Genomic DNA, 20,796 nt, shown 5'->3' on the forward strand with positions numbered 1-20,796 from the left:
CTGACCTGGGGCTTGAACTCACCACCCCGGAGATCAGGCGTTGTAAGCTCTCCCATCTGAGCTGGCCCCTCCCCACAACCATTTAAAATGTGGAAAACGCTCTTGGCTCGAAATTAGGCAGCGGGTCAGACCTGACCTGTGAGGTTAGCTGGCTGACCCCGCAAAGATGATAGGTTAATTGCCTTTAAAGTCCCTCCCACCTTTGAGAAACTGAGCCTGTGTGATCAGCTGCGGGGGGGGGGGGGGGGGGCAGAGAAGATTTCTCTTGCCTCTCATAATAGTGCATCCAGAGAGATGCGTCCAGCTTTTCCAAATGATCGGGTCTGGAATGCTGGAATGGGAGGACCCATGCTTGGAGACCAAGAGGGTGAGGGAGACAGAGAGAGAGAGAGAGAGAGAGAGAGAGGATGCTCGTCTTCCTCACCCTCTCCATTCCGCCTACCCCGGATCCCAGCCCTGCAGCCCGGGAGACCGTCAGTGAAACTTGATGTCCTCGTACTCCGGGCCTGTGTCCTTGGACTCCCGGGTGTCCCAGGGTCTGAGGCCTGAGAAGGTGAGGGCAGCATAATGGAGATTCTCTTGGTTACTCTCTGATTCTGAGGCTTGCGTGGATGATCTGGGTCCTGGACAAGTGTGGGGAGCAGCATGTAGCTCCTTCTGGTTTTTCTTACATTCCTGGGAGGGAGCGCCTGGAGGAGAGGCCTGGGAAGGACTGCTCGGCATGGCCTTCCGGTTCGGGTTCCGATTGCGATTGCGAGCCTGGGAGAGAAACAACCAGGCTTCCTTCCCTCCCCGCCTCCCCTCTTCCCTCCCTCCCTCCCCCTTCCTTCCCTCCCTCCTCTCCTTCCTCCCTTCCCTCCCTCCCCTCCTCTCCCTCTCTCCTTCCTGCCTTCCTTCCTTCCCTCCTTCCACAAATACTCGAGAGCTCACCATGCACCAGACACTAATTAAGAACTGGGATTGGGGCGCCTGGGTGGCTTAGTCAGTTAAGCGACCGAAAGCGACCGACATCGGCTCAGGTCATGATCTCACGGTTCGTGAGTTCGAGCCCCGCCTCGGGCCCTGTGCTGACAGCTCAGAGCCTGGAGCCTGCTTCGGATTCTGGGTCTCCCTCTCTCTCTGACCCTCCCCTGCTGGCACTCTCTCTCTCTCTCTCTCTCTCTCTCAAAAATAAATAAACATTAAAAAAATTAAAAAAAAAAAAGAACTAGGATTACATCTTGGGGCAGGAACAAACAATAAACGACGTCTGTGGTTTAAGTCACCCCGGCTGCAGCCCTTTGCCATGGCAGCCAGAGGGAACACACACAGGCAGATCCGTGCAGCCCACAGCACAGTCAAGACACAGAACTGTTCCTCCCCACAAAGCTCTCCCCACCTGCTGCTCCTCCCTAGTCCTCACTGCCTTCCCGTCCCTAACCCTGGCCACTGCTAATCTGTCCTCGGTCTCTACGGTCTGATGGTTTGCAGGGTGTTATAAACATGGAATCCTGCATACCTGACCATTGGAGATCGGCATTTTTCTTTGTTCTTTTTTTTTTTTTTTTTTTTTTGTCTCTAAGGTTTTTTCAACCAGTAGCTTCTTTCAATCATTTGTTCCTTTTGATGGCTGAGTAGTATTCCACGGGGGGTTAGTTGTCCCTATTTGGGTTTTTTTTTTTTGAAGTTTATTTAATGGGGCGCCTGGGTGGCACAGTCGGTTAAGCGTCCGACTTCAGCCAGGTCACGATCTCGCGGTCCGTGAGTTCGAGCCCCGCGTCGGGCTCTGGGCTGATGGCTCGGAGCCTGGAGCCTGTTTCCGATTCTGTGTCTCCCTCTCTCTCTGCCCCTCCCCCGTTCATGCTCTGTCTCTCTCTGTCCCAAAAATAAATAAACGTTGAAAAAAAAATTAAAAACAAATAAATAAATAAATAAAGAGAGAAAGAAGGGGAGGGGCAGAGAGAGGGAGAGAGAGAGAAGCCCAAGCAGGCTCTGCACCGTCAGCACAGGGCCTGATGCTGGGCTCAAACTCCCCAAAGGTGAGATCATGATGAGCTGAAATCAGGACTCAGACGCTTAACCGACTGAGCCACCCAGGGGCCTCCCTATTTGGGTTTTTAAAGGATACCATGCACACGGAAAGAGAGCGGAAGCAGGGGGGCACACACAGGAAGTGGTAGAACCGGCAGAGGCGGTTTGGGTGTATCTGGAAGGGGTCTTGCTAATGGGTTGATCGTGGGGTGGTGGAGACAGAGGAGCGAAAGACGGGCTTGGGCAGCCGGGCGGACGTGGTGCTGTTTGCCGAGCCGGGCCGCGTGGAGAGCATAAGCAGTGGAGTTAGTCCTAAATTCAACTCGGACGGGCTAAATCTGAGACGCCTGTTAGACACTCGAACAGACATGCCGCCCGGACCGTTGGATAGGAGTCTAAAGGTCAAGGGTGAGTTTGAGAGATGCAAGTTTTGGAGTCATCAGCATACAAATGTTCTCTCCTGGGGGTGCCTGGGGGGGGGGCCGGTTGGTTTCGGCTCAGGTCATGATCTGATGTGGGTTCGAGCCCCGCATCAGGCTCTGTGCTGACAGCAGGGAGCCTGCTTGGGATTCTCTCTCTCTCTCTCTCTCTCTCTCTGCCCCTCCCCTGCTTGTGCACATGCTCACCTCCCCTCTAAATAAACTTAAAAAAAGTAAAAATAAAAATAAATAAGTAAATAAACAAATAAATGTTCTCTCCTAAAACTATCCGGCATTTGTAGAACACTTACTAGGTGCCGGCTACTATTCTAAATGTTTACAGGTACCATGAGCATAGCGAGTACTTAGAATGATCCTACGTAATAGATACTACTATTTCTCCCATTTTCTTTAAAAAAAATTTTTTTAATGTTTATTTTTGAGAGAGAGAGAGAGAGAGAGAGAGAGAGCAAGCAGGGGAGGGGCAGAGAGAGAGGGAGGCACAGAATCCGAAGTAGGCTCCAGGCTCTGAGCTGTCAGCACAGAGCCCGATGCAGGGCCCAAACTCGCAGACCATGAGATCATGACCTGAGCTGAGGTCAGACTCTTAAGGACTGAGCCACCCAGGCGCCCCCATTTCCCCCATTTTAAACTAAGGCACAGAGAAGTTAAGAGACTTGTCCAAGAACACACCGCGATAAAACCAAGATTGTACCCGGACGAGCTGACTTCAGAGCCGCGCTCTTAATCACTAAATACACGGACTTTCCATGATATTAAGAATGATCACATCATTAATTAGAATTAGTAACCTCATCGGGGTGATAAGAACGGGCGAGCCGCTACATTTTGAGCAAGTGCATGATGTGTTCTCATCCTCAAACCAGCTCTCGAAGGAAGCAGAGGAAGAAATGGAGGCTCAGAGAGAGCGAGTGATTTGGTCAAGATCTCACAGGACTCGAATCCAACACCCATACCTTTTCCACCTTGATGTCCCTTGGGGGAAAAGGGTTGGGACAGGGCAGGGGAGGGGCGAGGGCCGGGAGTCTGAGCAGGGAAAGTAGAGACAACACACGGAGCCACTCACCAGGGGACCAGGATTGGGGACCACGTTGATGTAGTCCAGGATCGTGCTTCTCCGCGTCGCCTTGGGCTTCGGCGGAGCCCCTGCCTGGGGCGGAGCCCCTGCGTGGGCCGGAGTCCCTGCCTGGGCCTGTTTCTTCCTCAGAGTCTTCCTGCCCGGGGAACAAGCCCCTTGATTGTGCGCCCTGGCACCTCCCCGGTCCCCAGCCCCGGATCCCACACCCCATCGCGCAGGCTCCTAACTCACGTGACCAGGATGAGGCAGAGGAAAAGGAGCGTCGTGATGCCCATTCCCAGAAATATTCCGCTACCCAACGCCTTTGAGAGGAGTCCCTTCTTATCTGTGCAAGGAGACGGTCAGCCAGCTCTGAGCCTCCCCCGTTAACGTGCCCACCTGCCACCGGGCGCTCAGGTTCCAGCTCCCATTCCAGGAGTTTTATCTGCAACCCCTTCTGTCCAAGTTTTGGAAACCCCTCTGCGCCCCGGACCCAGGCGACAGGCCTTCCAGTGTGGATTGCCCTCTGCGTTCCCAGCCGCAGGTGCCACGTGCACCTTCCCAGGTCCTGCTCCAACCACAGGACCTTGCCCCTGCCCCCACTCAGCCTCCACTCGTCGGGGGTGGGGGTGGGGCCTCCAGCTGGCCCGCAGACCTGGCAACGGCAGGACCGCGGCGCTCTGTTCCCCATGTGCATTCCGGGCCTCGCAGCTGAGTCTGAGACCAGAGCCCAGCGGTCCCCTGAGGCTCAGGGAGCTGTTGGCCCAGGGCCCCTCGGAGCTGGAGGTGACGGTCAAGGAGGCGTCGCTGTGGTTCCCCTCCAGCAGCCCCTCCCCCAGCCGCCAGCGCAGCGTGGGGGCCGGCCGGGCTCGGGCGGAGCAGGTGCAGCCCAGCGCCTCGCCCTCCCAGGAGCAGGAGGGGCCGAGCAGCCGCGGGGGGCCTGCAGGGCGGGGAGGGGCAGGGTCAGCGACGCCTCTGCTCCCCAGGCCCCGGGCGTCTCGCCCCCGGGGGTCCCCACACTCACAGACCACAGAGAGAAGCAGGGAGACGTGCTGGGAGCCCAGCGAGTTCTGAGCTCGGCAGGTGAGGACTCCTTCATGCTCCGTTTGTATCTGAGGCAGCTCCAGGATCCCGGGGTCTGCGGGCTGGGAGGGGCTCAGAGTCTGTCCCCGCAGGGCCCAGCTCAGCTGGGCTGGGGGGTTGCTGTGGGCGACACAGAGCAGACGCAAGCTTTGGCCCTCCAGGGCTGGGAGGGACGTGCCATTCCCAAGGTTTTCCAGGACTGCGGGAAGGAAGAGGCAAGCTCAGAGGCTCAGCTGAGGGCACAGGGACCCTTTTGCATGGCAGCATTCCAGACGCCGAGGCCCCCAGTGTGGCACCGAGAGGCCCCCAGTGTGGCACCGAGAGGCCCCAGGTTCTCTGTCCCCCTTCATACCTGTCCTGTTTGCTTGTAGGGCCATCACTCTCAGGTTCTCTGGGGCATCTGAAACAGAGACAGGGTGCCGGCTCTAGAAGGGTGGGGAGGGGGGGTTCCCTCAGGGCAGAGAACGGTCCTTGGAGACAAAGAGGACAGGGCTGCCGCCGAGCACGGAATCACCTAGTGACTGATTCTCCACTGAGTGGCCCAAGGGAACAGACTGGTAAGAAGGGCTGGTCTCTATGCTTGTGATTTATAATAAAATATTTAAGGGCACCTGAGCGGCTCGGTCAGTTAAGTGTCCGCCTCTTGGTTTTGGCTCAGGTCGTGAGCTCACGGTTTGTGAGTTCAAGCCCCACATCGGGCTCTCCGCTGACAGCATGGAGCCTGCTTGGGATTCTCTGTCTCCTGTCTCTGCCCTTCCCCTGCTCACACACACACACACACACACACACACACACACGCACACTCTCTCTCTCTCTCTCTCAAAATAAATAAACTTAAAAAAATTAAATAAATATACATATCTCTCCCCTTCCTGGCCCAGAGTTCCTAAAACCCTCGGAATTTCCTAAAAGACAAGAGCGATAAAGGTGTCTTGATATTCATAACAAACCCCTTTCAAACCACACCTGGGTTGATGTAAATGAGGGGACCGTTGGAAAGCACCTGGGGGGGGGGGGTGGCTGGTGGCCAGAGAACCAACCCCGGTGACTGAAGCTTTGGGACTTTCCATCCCTGACCTGACTTCCGGGGAACGGAGAGTGATTGCAGGTGGGATCGGACGGCAGTGGCCAAAGCTTTGGTCAATCCTGCCTCCGTGTTGAAGCCTCCATAAAAACCCAAGAGAATGGGGTTTGAAGAACCTCCCTACTGGCGAACACGGGGAGGTACGCGGGCAACGGCCTTGCCCCCCACGCATCTCTTCTGCCTGCTGTTGTATCATTTTATAATAACCCCCCCATCCAGTAAGTGCAGTGTTCCTCTGAGTTCTGTGCCCCATTTTATCAAATCGATTGAATTCAAGGTGGGGGGCGGGGGGGGGTCATGGGAAACTCCGATCTACAGCCAGTTGGTCAACTTGGCTTGTGACTGGCCTCTGAGGTGGGGGCCCAAGGAGCGGGGGGGACCTTGCGGGACTCGAGCCCTTCACCTGTGAGATCTGCCACCACCTCCAGGTAGACAGTGTTCAACCGGGGTGAGTTGCAGAACACCCAGCTGGCATCAGAGAATTGTTTGGTGGTGTGGTGGAAAACCCACGTGGGAGTGGGAATCAGAATTGTTAGCCCCCTCGGCCTGGGGTTCCAGGTCCCTTTCGAGCTCCGGGGCCCTGCCCCCCAGCCCCAGCCCCCCTCTTCCTTCTCCCTTTCTGGAAACCAGGCTCCTGATGGTCGCACTCACACTGCACGGAGAGGTTCAGGGTGCGGCTCTGGGAGCCACGCCCGTTCTCCGCTCGGCAGGTGTAGCAGCCTGAATCCCCAGGCATCACCCGGGTCAGCACCAGAGCCAGGGGGCCGGGGGTCCAGGGGTGAGACCAAGAAAGGATTCTGTCCTCCAGGGCCCAGCTCAGGGTGGCAGGGGACTGGCTCTCGGAAGCACAGACCAGCTGCAGGAACTGGCCTTTCTGGACTTCCAGATCCGGGCTGTCTCCCTGGGGCTCTGGGGCTGCAGAGACAGAAGCCGGGAGAGAGAGAGAAGCTGAAGGAGGAACAGAGTCTCCCTCGCCCTCTGTCTCCCTCGCCTCCACCCTCCGCAGAGGACCAGCCCCACCCTCCCAGGCCCTCAATACGTACCTGATGCCTTGGCTCTGGAAACGCTGATAACTAGGTCTTTGGGGACATCTGCAACAAGATTGAGACCTGGCTTGGGGGAGGACCGTGGGGCTCCTGGCAGTAAGAGGGAACCCCCTCGGGGGAAAAGAAAGCGTGATATCCTCCGGGAGGCGAGTGACAAACTGGTGTCAAAGATGCTTGTGGCTGGGGAGCAGATGGCGTCCCCAAGCCCCTCCCAGGGCCGAGGCAGCGTGATGCGACTCCCCACCGACCTGTCTGGATGCCCCGCCGGCCACATCCCGCCGTGCCCGTCTGCACACCCTGATGCCCTGGCCACCAGACTCACGGGTGACGTTAAGTCGAACGGTTGTCTCTGTGCTCACGCCCTTTCTGGAGAAGTCTACCCGGCACGTGAGGTGGGTGCCGTGGTCCTGGGGTCTCGGTGTGAGAGAAAGCACTGAGAAGTAGGAGGATTTGCGTCCGGGCCCTGGGGTGGTGACGGCGGCCCCCATCCAGGAGAAAGTAGGGGCTGGACATTCCTCAAAGGCCCAGTTAAACACACAGATGAGTGTCGCCTGGCGCCCTGCTTCCAGGGTCTCTGGGACGTAGACATCGGGCTTCTGTGTCAGGGCTGGGGCAAAGAGAGGGCACAATCCTAGCCCTGGGAGGGGGTGCTACAGGGGTGACCCCTGATCTGCTCCCCACAGTGTGTGTGTGTGGGGGGGGTGGGGAACGGCAGAGAGAAGGAGAGTTTCCCGCCCAGTCCTGCTGGCGCCCGGTCCATACCTGTCACTTCCAGATAGAGCGGGCTTTCCACGAAATTATACCGCACGTAACTGCCTCTCTCCACCCGAAAGAAGTACTGTGCCGAGTCCTCCACCTGGGCGTCTCTGATCAGCAAGGAGCAGCTGCGGTTCCGGGGATCCCCAGTGAGCTGGAACCGGCCCCCGGAGCCACCTTGCACTTGAACCCGCTTGTTCGTGGCCACCGGTCTTCCCTTGTTCGTGTCTGTCCCGACCACGAACCAGGAGCCGAGGGCGGGGGTGTCCTCCGTCCAGCCTATCCGGGGGTAGGAGAGGGTGCAGGGCACGTGCACACACAGGCCCTCCTGCACCATCACCACGCTCTGCACTTGCAGGGAGAATCCTGGGGCCTGAGCCTGAGACCCTGAAGGAGACAGAGGGCTCAAGCTGCAAGCCCAGCCCGCGCCCCCACCCAGGCCTCTTCTGGCCCCGTGGCCCACTCACCGCCCCACAGCAGGGCCAACAGCAGTGACAGGGCCATCTCTGCACGAGGGTGCACTTGGACCTGCCCTCACACAGGCTCGTCCCCCGGACGCCTCCACTGAGGAAGGGGAACCGCCAGTTGCGAAAGCTGTACCCCGGGGCCAGGTGACCGCTCCTGAGCCCCACCCCCACTCGCTCCCGCCCCCCTCCCCCCCCTCCCCCGCCCCATCTTGTCACTCTCCAGCCCCACCTCACCCGCTAGGACTCTGAATCTTTCCTGGGGGTGGGGCGGGGCGGGGGGGAGGCTGCCTGGTGCTCGGGATGGCAGAGCTGGTCCTTCTGGGGGTCCCCTGGGAAGGGGAGGGAGTGGAAGGTGGGTGAGGCCATGGGGGCTGGGTGGGTGGAGGGGCGGGGCTCTCCCGCTGGGCCTTAGGTGGCTGAGGAAGCAGAAGTGAAAGTGTACAATGAGCCTTTCTTCAGACAGGGGCCCCTGGGGAAGGAGGGCAGTGGGGAACCGCAAGAGTGGATGCAGGAAGGGGGTTGTGGGAGGTGGGGGGCTGACGGGTCTTGCCAGTTAAAATTCAGAATCTCCAGTTAAAGTTGACTTTAGAGAGCAGGGGAGGGCCAGAGAGAGAGGGGGACAAGGGATCTGGAGCGGGCTCTGTGCTGACAGCAGAAAGCCCCATCAGGGGCTCCAACTCACGAACCGTGCCATCATGACCCTAGTTGAAGCCAGACACTTGACCGACTGGGCCACCCAGGTGCCCCAGTTAAAGTTGACTTTCAGTTAAACGATGAATGATTTTTTTTTTTTTTTAGAAGTATGTCCCGAATATCGCAATGGGACATCGTTATGCTAAAATTATTCAGCATTCATATCCGAAATGCAAATTTAACTGGGCGCCTTTGTGTTTTTATTTGCCAGATCTGGTACCCCTAGGCTGGTGTCAGTCCCACCCTTTCCTCCTCACTGGGAGGGCTCGCTGATTTCCGCCCCCAGGTCCACCGGAAGCCCCCATGCCAAGACCTCAGTCCACCTCTCAACCTCCCCTTCTTCTTCTGCCCTAAGGTTGGATGCACCTGCTGGTAATACCTGTTGTGATGGGAGCACCTGCCCCCACAGTCAACCTCCGTGCCTGGGACCTGGTGTGTGCAGGTGCCACGAGGCTTCCTGAGGTCACAGGCAAATCAGTCACGGTGTCTGACCTCAAGGGGACCCAGTTTGGTAAATGAAGCTTCTGAGAAATGAAAAAGCACTGAAGTGCTCGTAACTGCTCCCCCTCACTGCCACCCCCCCAGCCGATGCTGGGACAGATGTTCACGACAAAGGCGTGGTCACTTCTTCCTGGGAAACCAGAAGAGGCCTCCTGGAGGAGGTGACCTGTGGCCACCTCTGTCCTCGCTCTCGTGTCACGTGCTTGGGCTGCCGTAACAAAGCACCACGGACAGAACGGCTCAAATGACAGAAAACATCTTGCCCGCAGTTCGGAGGCTGGAGTCCAAGATGAAGGCATCAGTAGGGCTGGAAGAACAGGTTGGTTGCTTCCCAGGCCTCTCTCCCTGGGGTGTAGACATCATCTTCCCACTGAGCTCTCACGTGGCCATCTCTCTTTGTGTGCCTGTGTCCTGATCTCTTCGTAGAAGGACACCAGCCTACTGGATTTGAGCTTGCTCTATGGCCTTGCTTTAACTGAATTACCCATTTAAAGGCCCTGTCTCCACATACAGTCACATTCGCAGGTACTGGGGTTAAGGCTTCAACATATGAACGGGGCAAAGGGGGCACAACCCAGCCCCTAATACCCACCTCCTTCTGCACTCTGATCCGGGTCCCCACTGCCCAACCTGGGCTCTATCGGGGGAGAGCCAGGGTCCCTTTTCCCAGGGGAGGCTCTTGTCTAGAGATATCACAGCATGGAGCTCACAGAGGAGGGGCCTCCCAGAGAGGAGGGAGGCCTGGGTCTTGACATGGGCTTGCCCGGATTGTGTGCAGACAATTCTTTGGTTTTCAGATTGTACTTAGTTGTGGAAGACGATAACACGGAGGAGGGGGGAGATTTGAGTCCACGGGATGTCCCTGTACGTTTCTTTGCAACTCCTGTGAGTCTAAAGTTTCTTCAAAATGAGGTTAAAAGCCTGGGTGGCTCAGCCAGTTGAGTGTCTGACTCTTTTTTAAAAAATTATTATGATTTTAATGTTTTTGTTTATTTTTGAGGCAGCGAGAAAGCATGAGCTGGGGGGACGGGTGCAGAGAGAGAGGGAGACAGGAACCAAAGCGGGCTCCATGCTGACCGTAGAGAGCCTGATGCGGGCTCAAACTCACGAGTGGTGAGATCATGACCTGGGCCGAAGTCAGATGCTTAGCCGACTGAGCCACCCAGGTGCCCCTTTTTTAAATTATTTTTGAGAGAAAGAGACACAGAGAGCATGAGCAGAGAGAGAGGGAGACACAAAATCGGAAGCAGACTCCAGACTCCAAGCTGTCAGCACAGAGCCTGATGCTGGGCTCAAACCCACGAACCATGAGATCATGACCTGAGCTAAAGTCAGACACTTAAATGACTGAGCCACCCAGGCACCCAGGTCTGACTCTTGATTTCAGCTCAGGTCATGATCTCACGATCATGGGATTGAGCTCTGTGTTGGGCTCCATGCTGAGCATGGAAACTGCCTGGGATTCTCTCTCTCTCCTTCCTTCTGTTCCTCTCCCCAGCTCACTCTCTTTATCTCTCTCTTTCAAAAATAAAAATAAAAAGCAAGCCAAAATAGATAACCACAAAACACAACAACAATAAACGAGCTGATGACTGTAAATTGTATCTCAGCCCTGACCCTTCCCTGTCTATTAGACACCTACTCAGGAATCTGCAGTGTGCATTTGAAGCTTAACATGCATCATGCAGCACTATTTCTCACCACAAGCCTGCTTTTCATCTCTCTAAATATTATGCGGCACCAAGCCCTGCCCACACCTGAGCATTGGCCTGACGGCTTCCTTTACTTTCTTTACTTTCTTTACTCCCATGTACAATTACCCACAAGACCCATCAGCTCAACTTCTTAGGTATTAAAAAAATCCCATCCACTTATCCCCACCCCACTACCATTCATTACTCTCATCCAAGATGTCTCAATCTTAGCACCATTGACACTTTTTTTTTTTTTTTTTTTCAATTTGGGGCAGTTGCCTGGGTGGCTCAGTTGGCTAAGCATCTGACACTTCATTTGGGCTCAGGTCATGATTTCACAATTTGTGGGATGAGCCCTGTGTTGGACTCCACACTGACAGCACGGGAGCCTGCTTAGGATCCTCTCTCTCCCTCTGTCTCTGCCCCTCCCTTGCTTATCTCTCTCTCTCGCTCTCTCAAAAATTAAAAAAAATTTTTTTTAGAGAGAGAGTGAGCACAGGGGAAAGGCAAAGGGAAACGGAGAGAGAGAATTTCAAGCAGCCCCCACTTGGAGCTCAATCTCATGCCTATGAGATCATGACCTGAGCCGAAATCAAGAGTTGGTTGCTCAACAGACTGAGCCACCCAGGCTGACCAGCACTACTGACATTTTGAGTCAAATAGTTCCTGAGAGGTGGGATCCCTGGCAGGATGTTCATCAGTAGCCCTGGCCTCCAGCCTTCAGATGCCAGTAGCACCCCGTCCACCCTAGCTGTGACAACTAAAAACACTCCAGACATTGCCACCTGTCCCCTGGATGGCAGAATCACCCTCAGTGGAGAGTCACTTCCTGGGTCCAAGCCATCACCCTCGCTCATCTGTAGGACAGCAGTGACTGATTGATTATTCCTGCTTCTAGTTTGCTCTCTCCATGGTGCCTTGTCAACACAGCAGCCAGAGTTACTTTTCAATTAGGGACACCTGGGTGACTCAGTCGGTTACCCATCTGACTTCAACTCAGGGCATGATCTCGTGGTTCGTGAGTTCGAGCCCCGAGTTAAGCTCTGTGCTGACAGCTCGGAGCCTGGAGCCTGCTTCCAATTCTGTGTCTCCCTCTCTCTCTCTGCCCCTCCCCTGCTCCCATGCTCTCTCTTTCTCTCTCTCAGAAATAAATAAACATTAAAAAATGTTTTCAAATATAAATCGGACCGAGTCCCTCTCTTACTTAAAAGTTGCAGCGGTGTCCTGTTATATTTAGGAGAAAATCCAAACTGCTCACCCTATCTCCCGATGACCTCCCCAAACTCACTCTGAACCCTCTTTTGCTTTGCTTTTGCATTCCACCAGTGATCCCAGCTCTGTTTCTCACATTTACTAAGTTTGTTCCCACTTGGGGGGCAGTGATGTGTGACACTTGGGGCTGTCACTTCCAGGAATGCTCTTCGCATGGCTGCCCCTCCCACTGTTCTCAGTTCAGAGTTGTCCCCAACATTTCGCCACCCCCACACCCTTCTGAATTTCCTGTGGCTTCTTGGGCCCCCCTCAGAATTCTCCACCCTTCCTCAGTGTGACCAGATCACCTCTGCCCATCCCCCAGCCTTGGCCAGACAAGGGTCAAGCAGCTAGCTGAGGCCACGAGAATCTTTTTTGGGCCAAAGAATGTTCAGATTTTTTCTGAAAGTATTCCTTTATTTAAAAAAAAAAAAAAATGTTTGGGGCACCTGGGTGGCGCAGTCGGTTGAGCGTCCGACTTCAGCCAGGTCACGATCTCGCAGTCCGGGAGTTCGAGCCCCGCGTCGGGCTCTGGGCTGATGGCTCAGAGCCTGGAGCCTGTTTCCGATTCTGTGTCTCCCTCTCTCTCTGCCCCTCCCCCATTCATGCTCTGTCTCTCTCTGTCTCAGAAATAAACATTAAAAAAATTAAAAAAAATAAATTAAAAAAAAATGTTTATTTATTTTAGGAGCACCTGGGTGGCTCCTTCTGTTGAGCATCTGACTTCGGCTGAGGTCACGATCTCCCAGTTTGTGAGTTTGAGCCTGGCACCAAGCTCTGTACTGACAACTTGGACCTTGGACCCTGCGTCGGATTCTGGGTCTCCCTCCTTCTCTCTCTGCCCCATCCCTTCTTGTACTCTGTCTCTCACCCGCTCTCAAAAATAAATAAACGTTAAAAAAAGAAAATGTTTATTTTTGGGAGAAGGAGAGTCGGTGAGGGGCAGAGAGGGAGGGAGAGAGAATCCCAAGCAGGCTCCGGGCTGTCAGCACAGAGCCTCACCTAGGTCTTGAACTCATCTTGACCAGAGCAGAAATCAACTGACTGAGCCCCGGAGGCACCCCTGAACGGATTCCTTTAGAACAAACACCCAGCCCTGCAAGCCTCCCCTCTCGTTTTATTAATAGATGTTGAGCATGGGCTCAGGCTCCCTCCACCCCTGAACTCACAATGGGGTCAAAGGTAGATAGGTGGATGGGTGGGGGTGGGGGGTAGGTAAAGGGGCGGGAGAGGTTGGGGAGGGGAGAGAGAGAGAGAGGTAATTAGTTCAGGATTCTGCCCCAGGAGGGTGCAGGGATGTGGACCTGAGGACCAGAGCCATGCGGGGCGGGGTCCCAGTGCAGGATGAAGAGTCCAGGTCTGGCTGTAGTGGAGGCCCTGAGGGTGGTGAGGAGCCTTTGTCTGGGGAAGGGGGCATCTTAGACAAACCCACCCCCCAACACGCACACACACCAGCCTCTTCCTGCCGCTTGTCCCGCACGCGACCTGTCCCAGGGGCTTCAGTTGCCTCTACTGCAGCTCCGCACGTAGCCCCCAGGAGGCGCTCCGTCCCCACAGCTCCGACCGACCCCTCTGGAGCCCCAGGCACCAGGGTCTATGCGGTCTTGGTCCTGGAGAACTCGGGGAATATTTCTCCGCTGCCGCACACACTTGCAAACGGGGCTCTTCCCAAAAGGCTGCATTCGTTCTCACTGCACCTAGAAATTATGACTGCTCCTTTCACTGCACCTCAATAAACACAGTCTCTGCCAGGGAGAGCCTACTAAAGCAGTGACAGGAACCACTCTTCTTCCTTCCCCTGCCACAAAATAATTTTATTTTATTTTTTTTTTAATTTTTTTTTCAACATTTATTTATTTTTGCGACAGAGAGAGACAGAGCATGAACGGGGGAGGGGCAGAGAGAGAGGGAGACACAGAATCGGAAACAGGCTCCAGGCTCTGAGCCATCAGCCCAGAGCCCGACGCGGGGCTCGAACTCCCGGACCGCGAGATCGTGACCTGGCTGAAGTCGGACGCTTAACCGACTGCGCCACCCAGGCGCCCCTTTATTTTATTTTTTTTATTTAACGTTAATTTATTTTTGAGAGAGAAAGGGAGAGCGTGGGAGGGGCGGAGAGAGAGAGAGAGGAAGCAAGCTTCCTGCCTGTCAGCCCAAAGCCCAACATGGGGCTCAAACCCATGAACCATGAGATCACAATTTGAGCTGAAGCCAGACATTCAGCTGACTGAGCCACACAGGTGCCCCTAACCCCCCCCAATTTTTTTTTTTAAGTTTATTTTTATTTATTTTGAGAGGGAGAAATAGAGAGCAAGTGGAGGAGGGGCAGAGACACAGGCAGGGAGAGAGAATCCCAACCAGGCTCTACATTGTCAACGCAGAGCCCAACTCAGGGCTCGAACTCACGAGCCGAACTCACCTGAGCCAAAGTCAGGAGTCAGAGGCCCAACCAACTGAGCGGCCCAGGGGCCCCTACCCTCCCCCAAATTTAAAACACGTCAGTACTGCCCCTGCTCACACAGTGTTCTCAAATGGAGTCCCACCCAGGCACACTCACCATGTGATGGCCTCATAAGAAAACACATTCCTGTGTTATCTTCATCCAACCAGCCGCTATAACAGAATTACCACAGACCGGGTGGTTTAAGGAAGGAACACTCCTCTCAGTCCTGGAGGCTGGAAATCCAAGATCTAGGCGCTGGCAGATCCCATGTCTGGTGAGAGCCCGCTTTCTAGTTCACAGATGACCATTTTCTAAAACGCCATGCCCTCATGTGGTGGAAAGGGCAAGGGAGTCTCTGGGGCCTCTTTTACGCAAGGGCACTAATCCCATTCATGAGGGCGCCACCCTCATGACCTAATCACATCCTAAAGGTACCACCTCTTACTATCATCACATTGGTGGGTAGGTTTGAACATACAGGTTTTGGGGGGACCCAGTCTATAGCATGTGGTCTTACTCAGGTCCCACTGTCTAGGTTGGGGTCGTGTAATATCACACACAGGCAGCCTCAGCTGGGCCTTCCCTTTTCTCTTCAAGTCAAGATGGCATATTAAAAAGCAAGATGCTGAGAGAAATACTGATCTAGGATACATTTGGATTCGCTAATTTCTAGTAAAGGGAAAATTCTGCAGGTTCAGTATTTTATTACTAGATGCGATTGCTACTCACTGGTGTGTGTTTTGACACTCAGTGTGAAGTATCCATTTTCCAAAGTGAAATGCCAGCTCTTTACGTGAAGAACCAAGACTATCGGTGATGTGATCCCCGTTTACTTCTCAACTTCTTATCTTTTGACTCTATTATTTTCATTTTTTCCCCTTTAATAAAGAGTAAAGCAGACTGTGCTGGCATTCACAGCCAGGCCCCGGTGTTCTCCTATTAAATATAAATGATCATCAGTAAAACTAAAAAGCAACCGACAGAAGATATTTGCAAACGACGTATCAGATAAAGGGTTAGTATCCAAAATCTAAAAAGAACTTATCAAACTCAACACCCAAAAAACAAATAATCCAGTGAACAAAAGGGCAAAAGACATGAATAGACACTTCTCCAAGGAAGACATCCTGATGGCCAACCGACACATGAAAGAATGCTCAACATCACTCATCATCAGGGAAATACAAGTTAAAACCACAATGAGATACCCCCTCACATCAGTCAGAATGGCTAACATTAACAACTCAGGCAACAACAGATGTTGGCGAGGATGCGGAGAAAGAGGATCTCTTTTGCACTGCTGGTGGGAATGCAAACTGGTGCAGCCACTCTGGAAAACAGTATGGAGGTTACTCAAAAGACTAAAAATAGAACTACCCTACGACCCAGCAATTGCAGTACTAGGTGTTTATCCAAAGGATACTGGTATGCTGTTTCGAAGGGACATATGCACCCCCATGTTTACAGCAGCACTATCAACAATAGCCAAAGTATGGAAAGAGCCCAAAAGCCCATCAATGGATGAATGGATAAAGAGGATGTGGTATATACATACAATGAAGTATTACTCAGCAATCAAAAAGCATGAAATCTTGCCATTTGCAACTACGTGGATGGAACTGGAAGGTATTATGCTAAGCAAAATTAGTGAAAGACATATCATATGACTTCACTCATATGAGGAATTTAAGACACAGAACAGATGAACACAAGGGAAAGGAAGCAAAAATAATATAAAAACAGGGAGGGGGACAAAACATAAGAGACTCTTAATTATGGAGAACAAACAGAGGGTTACTGGAGGGGTTGTGGGAGAAGGGGATGGGCTAAATAGGTAAGGGGCATTAAGGAATCTATTCCTGAAATCATTGTTGCACTGTATGCTAACTAATTTGGATATAAATTTAAAAACATAATAAAATAAAATAATAAAATAAAATAAAATAAAATAAATATAAATGATCATGGGACACTTGGGTGGCTCAGTCGGTTAAGCATCCGACCTTGGCTCAGGTCATGATCTCGAGGTTCACGAGTTCAAGCCACACATCAGGCTCTGTGCTGACAGCTCAGAGCCTGGAGCCTGCTTCAGATTCTATGTCTCCCTCTCTCTCTGCCCCTCCCCACTCGTGCTCTGTCTCTTTCTCTCTCTCTCAAAAATAAAAAACCTAAAAAAAAAATTTTTTTTTCATGATCTCACAGGATATCACACCAGACGAGTCCACTCTGTGACTGAGATGGAACAAGCTAAGGATGAGAATTCTCCATCGTCCTGTCTTAACACAGACATAAACAAGAACACTGTCTAAGCTACAAAATGACCACACAGCAGCACCCCCCACCCCGCCCCTAATCCAGAGTAACATGAATGACTGCGCGATTATTTACCAAATGTGGCTTTAGCCTTTGCTATGGACTGAATGCTGTATCTTCCCCCCAACATTCAAGTGCTGAGGCCCGAATCCCCGGTGCCATGGTATTTGGAGGTGCGGCCTTTGGGAGGTGATTAGGTTAGGAGGGTAGAGTTTCCTGAATGAGATTTGTGTGCCCTTATAAAAGAGACCCTAGACGGCACCCTTACCCCTCCCGCCACATGAGGACAAGTGAAAAGCCCTCCGTGAACCAGGACGTGTGTTCTCACAAGACACCGGATATGTCGGTGTCTTGGTCTTGAATTTCTCAGCCTTCCGAACTGTGAGAAATAAATTTCTGTTGTCCATAAGCTACCCAGTGTGTGGTGCTTTGTTATAGCGGCCTGAACAGACTAAAACAGATACCCCTGGGAGCTCAGAGACATCACTTGGTGAGCTGGCATTTATTCATGTAACTAAAACCCTTGTCAAGCTAGTAAACATTTCTGTCATTCTAGAAAATACTATCCATCATGCTCTTCCCTACCAGTACCAGTATTCAGAGTTAGAGCCTCTGCCCTGTGGATAGGGGGCAGCTCGAAGAAGAGAGCCTCTAACTTCTCAGCTGTGTTCACCTGGAATTTAGGGTCTTCAACACGTAGCTGGCAGGGGATGAGAAGTGGGGTAGCCACCTGCCCTTTCATAGGAGGGTGCCGTGGCCCTCAACTTCAGACTTGGAGGAGAGGGCGCCTGTATTCTTGCTTCATCCCACTGGAATGGAGTTTCTATCATCCTGAACCAGAATAGGAATGGGAGTGGAATCAGCAACATTATTCTTAAAAGCCAAAACGGGGAATGATTGAAATGTCCCTCGGCTGGTGAATGCATAAATGAAATGTGGTGTATATTCATAGAATGTAATAACATTGAGAATAAAATGCCACTAACTAATGGCATGTGCTCTAACATGTTTGGACCTCAAAAACCTAATGTCTGGTGAAAGATATCAGGCACAACAGACTTTATATTATGTGATTCGATGTATATGAAATATTCATAAAATAGTTCATTAGAGACTGAAAGCAGATCAATGAGTTCCTGGAGCTGTGAAAGGACTGGTATTGATTACAAATGGGCACAAGGGTCCTCTTTAGGCTAATAAAAATGTGTGACAATGACTACACAACTCTATAAATTTACTAAAAAAGCCATTGAACTGTACACTTACAATGAATTAATTTTGTGTTATATAAGTTGTATCTTAATAAAACAGTTATTAAAACCTCAAGGGGGTGGGGGAGCACCTGGCTGGCTCAGTCAGTAGATTATGTAACTCTTAATCTTGGGGTTGAGAGTTGGGTGTAGAGATTACTTACAAAAATTAAAATCTTTAAAATAAATAAATAAAAAACATAAAAGACCTAGGAATAAACCTAACCAAAGGGGTGAAAAGTCTATGCACTGAAAACTATAGAAAGCTTATGAGAGAAATTGAAGAAGACACACCAAAAAATGGAAAAATATTCCAAGCTCTTGGATTGGAAGAACAAATATTGTTAAACTGTCAATACTACCCAAAGCAATCTACATATTCAATGCAATCCCTATCAAAATAACACCAGCATTCTTCACAGAGCTAGAACAAACACTCCTAAAATTTGTATGGAACCAGAAAAGACCCCAAATAGCCAAAGCAATCCCGAAAAAGAAAACCAAAGCTGGAGGCATCACAATCCTGGATGTCAAGCTGTATTACAAAGCTATAAGTATCAAGACAGTATGGTACTGGCACAAAAACAGACACTCAGATCAATGGAATAGAATAGAGAACCCAGAAATGGACCCACAAACGTATGGCCAACTAATCTTTGACAAAGCAGGAAAGAATACCCAATGGAATAAAGACAGTCTCTTCAGCAAGTGGTGCTGGGAAAACTGGACAGCGGCATGCAGAAGAATGAACCTGGACCACTTTCTTACACCAGACACAAAAAGAAACTCAAAATGGATGAAAGACCTAAACAGAAGACAGGAAGCCTTCAAAATCCTAGAGGAGAAAGCTGGCAAAAACCTGTTTGATCATGGCCGCAGCAACGTCTTACTCAACACATCTCCAGAGGCAAGGGAAACAAAAGCAAAAATGAACTATTGGGACCTCATCAAAACAAAAAGGTTCCGCACAGAGAAGGAAACAGTCAGTAAAACTAGAAGGCAACCAACGGAATGGGAGAAGATATTTGCAAGTGACATATCAGATAAAGGGTTAGTATCCAAAATCTATAAAGAACTTATCAAACTCGACATCCAAAAGACAAATAATCCAGTGAAGCAATGGGCAAAAAGACATGAATAGACACTTCTCCAAAGACGTCCAGATGAAAATGAAAAATGCTCAACATCACTCATCATCAGGGAAATACAAGTTAAAGCCACAATGAGATACCCCCTCACATCAGTCAGAATGGCTAACATTAACAACTCAGGCAACAACAGATGTTGGCGAGGATGTGGAGAAAGAGGAACCCTTTTGCACTGCTGGTGGGAATGCAAACTGGTGCAGCCACTCTGGAAAACAGTATGGAGGTTACTCAAAAAATTAAAAATATAGATCTACCCTACGACCCAGCAATTGAACTAGTAGGTATCTATCCAAAGGATACAGGTGTAGTGTTTGAAAGAGACACACGCACCCCAATGTTAATAGCAGCACTATCAACAATAGCCAAAGTATGGAAAGAACCCAAGTGTCCATCAATGGGTGGATGGATAAAGAGGATGTGGTATACACACACAATGGAGTATTACTCGGCAATCAAAAAGAATGAAATCTTGCCATTTGCAACTACGTGGATGAAACTAGGGGTATTATGTTAAGCAAAATTAGTCAGAAAAAGACAAATATCATATGACTTCACTCATATGAGGAATTTAAGACACAGAACAGACGATCACAGGGAAAGGAAGCAAAAATAATATAAAAACAGGGAGGGGGACAAAACATAAAAGACTCTTAATTATGAAGAACAAACAGAGGTTTACTGGAGAGGTTGTGGGAGGGAGGATGGCTAAATGTATAAGGGGCATTAAGGAAGACACTTGCTGGGATGAGTACTGGATGTTATACATAGGGGATGAATCACTGGAATCTACTCCTGAAATCATTGTTGCACTATATGCTAACTAACATGGATGTAAATTTAAAAATTGATTGATAAATTAATTTAAAAAAGAAATAAAGACATTTTTAAAATTAAATAAATAAATACACAAACAAACAGTCTGCTGGAGACTTCTGCTTCTGAGCATGAGAGAGTCATAGGGTCCAGAATTATCCTCCTGTAAACAACTAGAATATAAAACAAAATACAAGAAACTTCTCCTTTCATACGTGGAAGAATGGTGATCCTTGAGAGAAGGACAAAAATGAGGTGAACCATATAATCACTGAGGTTTTCTGTGAGGAGTTTGTTTGTAGATAGCAGAGTAAGAAAAAGGGTAAGGGCACCATAAAAGGGACTGAAATTTCACTGAGTTGAGCAGCCAGACTTTGAAGGTTAGGAAGCTGATGTGGCTAAAATACGTAGGTCAGAGTTTCAGACGGGAGTATTGCGGAGAAGGGGTTCAGAGTCTCCATGAAAGGTCCTGGAGTCGTTGGATCTGCACAAGCATAGGGTGAAACCCCATGAACCCAAATGAGAACAATTTCTAAGGAGAGAGTAATTACCAGAGAGTTATTAGTTGGAAGATTCCCAGAGCTCACAAAGGGCTTGGACATGTGTATATTCCCTCCAGCCAGAGTAAAGATACCTTCTTGAATCTATGGAGTATTCAGTGAAAGCTCCAAAAGGGTGATGGCATTCAAGTGAAAGAAAATTAGCCCAACGCTAGACCTATCTTAGGAGGGGCTAAAATTAAAAAGT

General features: G+C 51.1%; 1 protein-coding gene across 15 annotated transcripts in view; it reads right to left on the bottom strand.

Annotated features, from left to right (window-relative positions):
• The window catches only part of LOC121018930 (sialic acid-binding Ig-like lectin 10), a 48,870-nt gene that overhangs the window by 683 nt on the left and 27,391 nt on the right, over window positions 1-20,796 (bottom strand). For 2 of the 15 annotated variants that reach the window (XM_040457988.1, XM_040457989.1), the window contains exons 1-11: window positions 7,944-8,071; window positions 7,483-7,863; window positions 7,043-7,327; window positions 6,718-6,765; window positions 6,326-6,622; window positions 4,943-4,990; window positions 4,532-4,789; window positions 4,163-4,447; window positions 3,760-3,853; window positions 3,517-3,664; window positions 443-759 (exon numbers count right to left, since the gene is read on the bottom strand). In XM_040457988.1, the coding sequence (XP_040313922.1) occupies window positions 475-759; window positions 3,517-3,664; window positions 3,760-3,853; window positions 4,163-4,447; window positions 4,532-4,789; window positions 4,943-4,990; window positions 6,326-6,622; window positions 6,718-6,765; window positions 7,043-7,327; window positions 7,483-7,863; window positions 7,944-7,980 (2,166 nt within the window). In that variant the 5' untranslated portion in view covers window positions 7,981-8,071 and the 3' untranslated portion in view covers window positions 443-474. Of the gene's footprint in view, window positions 1-424; window positions 760-3,516; window positions 3,665-3,759; window positions 3,854-4,162; window positions 4,448-4,531; window positions 4,790-4,942; window positions 4,991-6,325; window positions 6,623-6,717; window positions 6,766-7,042; window positions 7,328-7,482; window positions 7,864-7,943; window positions 8,092-20,796 lie in introns of those variants that run through there. The other 13 variants (XM_040457987.1, XM_040457990.1, XM_040457994.1 and 10 more) reach the window with 12 other exon arrangements.

This window comes from Herpailurus yagouaroundi, unplaced genomic scaffold (genome assembly GCF_014898765.1).
Source record: "Herpailurus yagouaroundi ecotype Mexico unplaced genomic scaffold, PumYag 220, whole genome shotgun sequence".
In the NCBI taxonomy this organism is placed as follows: domain Eukaryota; kingdom Metazoa; phylum Chordata; class Mammalia; order Carnivora; family Felidae; genus Herpailurus; species Herpailurus yagouaroundi.